This window comes from Channa argus, chromosome 3, assembly GCF_033026475.1.
Source record: "Channa argus isolate prfri chromosome 3, Channa argus male v1.0, whole genome shotgun sequence".
NCBI classification, from domain to species: domain Eukaryota; kingdom Metazoa; phylum Chordata; class Actinopteri; order Anabantiformes; family Channidae; genus Channa; species Channa argus.
In genome coordinates, this window is record NC_090199.1 from 17,478,520 (window position 1) to 17,484,681 (window position 6,162).

The 6,162-nt window shown below is 37.1% G+C and overlaps 1 protein-coding gene across 1 annotated transcript; it reads left to right on the forward strand.

Annotated features, from left to right (window-relative positions):
• Positions 1–1,409: 1,409 nt before the first annotated feature.
• On the forward strand, positions 1,410–5,902 carry LOC137124026 (uncharacterized). Its single transcript, XM_067498615.1, has 4 exons — positions 1,410–1,616; positions 3,422–3,869; positions 4,314–4,459; positions 4,930–5,902. The coding sequence occupies exons 1-4, from the start codon at positions 1,544–1,546 to the stop codon at positions 5,103–5,105; spliced, it is 843 nt and encodes a 280-aa protein (XP_067354716.1). The 5' UTR covers positions 1,410–1,543; the 3' UTR covers positions 5,106–5,902.
• The last annotated feature ends 260 nt before the right edge of the window (positions 5,903–6,162 follow it).

Below are 6,162 nucleotides of genomic sequence, written 5' to 3' on the forward strand. Positions count from 1 at the left end.
ACACTAGCTGCTTGTGTCACTGTAGACGTCAACCATATATTGAGCTGTAAAATCTGCTACAAACTCGTTTATGGTAGCTTTAAAATATGAATAGGACTACCCCATGCAATGTAGTTAATATAAGTGGCAATAAAAATGGCTACAGCAGTGATGTCTTATAAAATTTCTATCAATTTAAGCTGTCATTCCCATTTGTATATGAAACTCCAATTTACACTTATTTCATGTGAAAACACTGGATCAGTATGAAAATTGAAAATATTTCAATATGGTTCCTTTATTCTTTCAGAATTCCATAATTATTTTATTGTTTCCTTTTTATCACTTTTTTAAAATAGTTCTCTAAAGCTTTGCCACAATGTAGGATGTGCACTATTGTCAAAATTACCACTAAGATGGTTTACAAATATTTGATAACTAGTTTCTTTGCAAAGAATACTGGCAGAAAATCCCAACTAAAGGAACTAAAAGATTATAAGTGCTTTTAGGCTACAAAAATCATTAGCAAGATGCCAACTATGTGCACATGCCTCTACGATGTTATTATTTTTTTAATTTTTGTTCAGATTATGCCTTAATATTATCTGATTAACTCCATATTCCAGGCTGTGTTTGCAACAAATATAAAAAAACTCACCATATAGAGTAAAAGTAAAATAAAAACTTGCTTACAGGTGCAAAGAAGTAACCTGAAGCTGAGTGCCCAAATACAAATGTATAGTTTAAAGGATCCAGCTATGATTAAGAGCCAGATGATTGTCCACATATATATTTAAAAACTGTCATTATTAAAACTCCTTTACTTAATGTATTTTTTTACATTATTCAAGTGTTTAAATTCTAAAAGTCTAAAGTCATTATAAGAACATTTTACTTGTAAGTCAAAGAACTAAACTGTTCAGAGGAGGGGCAGCTGCAGGCTGCTTGGCTGAGTGCGAATATGAAATAATAACTCATAAACGATATAAAGTCATATACCGATTACAATATTACCAGCGGTGGTCTTAATGATGTCATGGAGGACAGGAATCAGAATGGCCACTCCACAGCCGCAGAAGCACACAAACTCAACATTAAAATGAAAAACAATTCTCCGTTACAGGCCCCACTTTACCTCAAGTAAAATGGCTGAGCAAGTTTGCTCAAGCTTTTAATTAAAGTGAAAGAGTAAAACTACTCCATTAAGAAAACTGTATTTTTATGTATGATGATTATGGCAAAGCATGCTAACTAAGAAATTAAAGCCATATAATATTTTCGGATTAAAACAATTAGGTGGTATTAATATTGTGGCTGATCGATGTGTGGTAACTCCTATTGGTATGAGCTGAGCATCAGACCAGTGCGTTGAGTGGCAGGAGTTGTTCCTTTTTTTTGCAGGGGTCACTGGTCCTCCAAAAAACATTCCACCAATAATTTGAGTCTTAAAACGTGCAGCGGGTTTTCTTTACACTACTCAAATGGGCGTCTTTTACGCTTGATGTAAAAAGGTGGCGCCACCTATCAGCGAGTCTGTGTCCGCCAGTTGGTACGTCCCGGTGGGATGAGCCCCGGTGGGCTCTGCCTGCAGGTCACTGTACCGCTACGGGGAAGCGTGATTAGTGTCTCAGGTGCAGGTAAGAAGTGACCTAAACTTAAGGCATATGGGCTTCTTTGTGAAGTTATAGGTTTCGTTTTCTCTTACTTACTTACACACTTACTTAGTGTGACTACTCTTCATGCACTGTGTTTTCTGTTCTGTGTTGTTGCTTTTCCTCAAATTAAAAGCATTTAACTTTCAGCTGTCAATCACCACGCTGACTTAGCTAACGCTAAGGGGGTGTTAGCATTAACCATGTTACTGTGATCTGACAGGAAGGTAAGCTAGCTTAACGACTTGATTTTCCTTGAGAGGGGTTGAGTAAAACAATATTCAATCAACCGCTTTGTGCACTCTAAAGTCACAAATAATTGCAGTAGTGTTATCCGAGCTCTAATGCGAAACAACACATTATGCACATCCCACGATCTAAAGGGGGCAGGGAAAAGGAGAAAGTCCCCTTTTCCAAAACAACTAACCTTAAAATCAATGGTTAAACAGATCTGGTATGCCAGTGGTTTTAACTGCAGTTGTTTCTGTGCGTTGATTCATAAATGTCAAATTTTAATTTATTTTGTTTTGTTAAAAAATTATTCTAACATCTAGTCAACCTATTACATGTTGAACGTTATCCAGTGCACATGGATACTTTCAAATAAGCATGACTTTTTTGTGTTTCAAACAAAGGTAGACAATTGACAGTCCAATTAAAATGAGTTAACAGTTAAAGTGTACCAAGTCTTCATCAAAAACAAAGCTGGCACATTGAAAATTAATTTTAGAAATAGTTAATATTTTTACTGTGACCTTGTTTACCAATTTAATTTCCGATTTCAAAGTTTTGTCAGTGTTCTTTAAAATGACAATTATGGTTAACCATTTGACGGATGCTTTTATCCAAAGCAACTTACAGGTAAGCAACGTGTGCCATAACTTGGGAGTTCAGCGTCTTGCCTGAGGAGAATTCAACATGTGGCCAGGATTATCTGGGAGATGAACAACTGACCCTGTGGTCTTTGGCCAACTGCTCCACCGACTGATCCACAGCTGCCCAATACTTATTAGTCGTAGCCACTGTTGCAACAAAGAATAAGAGAAACAAAATTGTGAATTAGACTGCATTCTATGCTTTACACATCCAACACTGACTCATAATGTGCACTGATTTAAACAGCTGAATGTATCAACTAGTTTTAATTTTAACTCAGAATTTCTTTTGTTCTCTATTTTTATCAAAGAATCACACATATCATAGTGCAATTTCATGCCCAACCAAGCCAAGAAAGGGCTTCAACTGCAAGTTTAAAGGATTAATTTCTGTTCTCTGGAAGGTAGAGCGGTTGTCCACCAATCTCACAGTTGTTGGTTCAAACCCCGGCTCCTCCGGTCATATGTTGAAGTGTCTTTGAGCAAGACACTGAACCCCAACTTAGTTGCTCCCGGTGAGTGTTGGCCAGCTGCATAGCAGCTCCCCCATCGATGTGTGTAATTGTGAGTGTGAATGGGTGAATAAGAAGCAGTGTAAAGCGCTTTGAGTGCCAATAGGTAGAAAAGCGCTATATAAGTGCAGACCATTCATTCATTAATGGAGAAAAAAAAAACTTGCAGGACCTTGGAAGCTTGAGATAACTTCTTAAACTTTAGTAAAATATTCACAGTTGGTTTGCAAATGCATTGAAACCATATTTAGGTTAGTAGTTTAATAAATTTTCCAAGAGATTTTAAAATATTGTTGGCATTAGTTGGGCGAATTATTTTATTCTTATTTTGGTTTTATAATTTTATTATTTTTTCCAACCGACATGTATGAAGTATATTAAACGTTTAAACTGTATGTCACAGGTAATGCAATGCCTCGGGACTGTATGAACTTCAACGGAAGAAGAACATGTCACAACACCTGTAAAGCAATTGATCAGGTCAACGGTCAGATTCCAGGCACATGTGTGGATAATGAAGATGCCAATTGCCTCCCAGCTTCTGCCACCACGTCCTGTGCAAGCACATCGGTTGTCCCAGGGAAGGTCACCAAATCACATTGGAATAATTATATAAACAATTGGTACAATGGCAGGAGTAAAAAATGCATAAGAAAACAAGGATGTAAGATTTTACCTGCCACTGAAGCCTTAGCAGCTGACAGGGTCAAGAGTGGAGGCATTTCAGGTGGTATCTCAGTCAATAGGACCTCCATGGCCACCCATAATTCTGACCAAGTGGCACCACAGCTCAGTCTCTCAGCAGTAGTGAAGAATCACAGAAGAAGGAAGAAATTCCGGCATAAAAAGAGGTATGCTACCTACCTTGCAGCTGCATTCAATGAAATATTCATTCATAATTGCTATACTCCTTTCAGTCCAATCTTCCCTATATGAGTAGAAATTAGGCTCTTAAAGGCAGGTGTAGACTACTAAACTGGTGAAAGGGAAAACTGTGTAAAATACAGCTTTAAACTAAGAATGACAAACAGTAGAAGAAATATCATTGTGTTTTGGGTGTTTGCACCAACCTGAGCTGACAGGGAAGTATTGGATACTTGAATTTTAATTTGGGCCTGACAATTGCCATAAGAGTTGGGCGTTAGTGCAGTGTTAATTAAAAGTTCAACATCCTTTAAATATGTTAATCACTTTTGGCTGTGGGTTAGTGTATAGTAAAGCGTTGGCTAACTTTTTAAGACACTTGCCTTGTTTTGAAATGCTTAAGTTGGTATGAGACCTATCAATCTTGTCAGTTTTTATAGAGATACTGAAGATGTCTATGCGGATAACTGTCACCCTGTATTAATACCAAAGCAAGAGGAAGAAGACTGGGAAAATGAGATCCAAGAAGTCACACTCACTGACTGGGAAAGAATGTGTTTTGGGGTCAAACCCTATGGTGAGGAAAATACATTTAAATCTTGCAATTTCTCCCTCCACAGCACTGTATTGTAACTATATACTGATGTCACAACATACATGAAATACACCTTTAATGCACTCAGTGAATTTATTCTGCAAGTCTCTGGAACTAAACTGGAGGGAGGGAAATGCATTTTTCATATGAACATATTGCTTCTTTTACTGTTTTGATGGCTGGTGAAGACATCCCCCTGACATGGTAGTAAAAGATAGACCATAGATATTCCCCTGGGTTGAGATGTGGTGGCTGTGAAGGCCACAACATGTGGTTCACATAATTTTTATAATATCCAAATATATCTATTCAGTACCCGCTCACCCCCTATGGATGGGGATCATCCCATTTTATCACTCTGGTTTTGGTTTAATTACTCAGCCACCTTTTTTGTGGGTGGTTAGGGAAAAGTACTGCATAATTGTTTTACAGGTTTTCTTTGCCTACTCCAGGCCCAGAAGATGTCCCTCATTTTGCTATGCAGGATTTGAGCCTTAAACAAGGGGACATGGTTGACCTGCAAGTGACAGCCAGTTACAGCCCTGCTGTGCACCACCCACAGCCTGTCCCATGGTTCTGCTACAGCACTCCTACAGAGCCAGACCAGTTTGCAGATGCAGATGTGTAGGCCAGACATATGCTGCTGTTTTACAGGAATAGTTGCAATCCTTGTTTACTTAACATAGTAAGTGTTGGCATTTAGTTAGCCCTTAATGCTAATGTGCATATTTTAAGGTCATGTGACCCATTACAGGACCCTGGGGGGTATGGTTAGAATATTTGTTTAGTCAGCATCTGGCTTTTTTTTCTAAACCATTAGTGGTAGAAGTTTAAAACTTACTCAAAATTATTATGCAAAGCTTCAAAATCAAAGCAATAACCTCAAAGGCTGTAGGTTGGAGTCTAGGATTTTTATCTCAGGTCCTATTTTATGTTTTATTTTCAGGTTTTATATTTCTTTTACATTAAGTTATTTGTTAGAGTTTTGTTATCCTAACAAAATATTTTAGGTAACGTCCATACTTGTTCTATCCTTTAGTGACATTTGTTGTTGAACGTGTCCTGCATTTCTGTTGAATTTCAGATCATCATAATTTTGATAGTTTTCTAAATACTGAAATAATAGCGTTAACTAATTTGGTTTTGTTTTATAAACTTCTGATATAGGAGCACTGTTCTTTTCAGCTGTACAATACATTTTATTGCTTAAAAAGTGCATGTGTAATTGATATGAAAATGTGCAATTTAATGTTTTTTAATTTAAGTAACTGTTCAAGTGATTCATTTTATTTTCAGACATAAAACTTTACCAAGACATGATGGTTTGATTATCTAACAACAAATTGTCACGGGTCTGTTAAGATATTAATTTTCATTTTCACAAACACAATAAATCAACTTTTCTTCTAACTTTTGGCTTTTTTCCACTAGTTGCTGATCCAATTATGCGTGATGTTCACTTCTATAGCAGAGCAAGTAGGCATCTCTCTTTTTATCTGTTTGTCCAATTTAAGCAAAGGAACCAATGAACATAGATGATGTCTGATTTAAATCTGACTATGGTTATCAGAGGAAGATTGTAGCAGTAATGATAGCTTTTGGCCACCAGATGGTAGAGTTGGTGTAAGATTTGGCTTTCTCATGAGTTATTCCACACACCTTGGGGAGTTCAATGGGTTCATTCC

What these genes read in the sequence shown, in the direction of transcription:
- LOC137124026 (XM_067498615.1), top strand. Translation starts at nt 1,544, where the DNA reads ATGAGCCCCGGTGGGCTCTGCCTGCAGGTCACTGTACCGCTACGGGGA. An exon ending in GATTAGTGTCTCAGGTGCAG is followed by an intron (nt 1,617 to 3,421) that starts GTAAGAAGTGAC and finishes TGTATGTCACAG; the next exon opens with GTAATGCAATGCCTCGGGAC. An exon ending in TTTTGGGGTCAAACCCTATG is followed by an intron (nt 4,460 to 4,929) that starts GTGAGGAAAATA and finishes TGCCTACTCCAG; the next exon opens with GCCCAGAAGATGTCCCTCAT.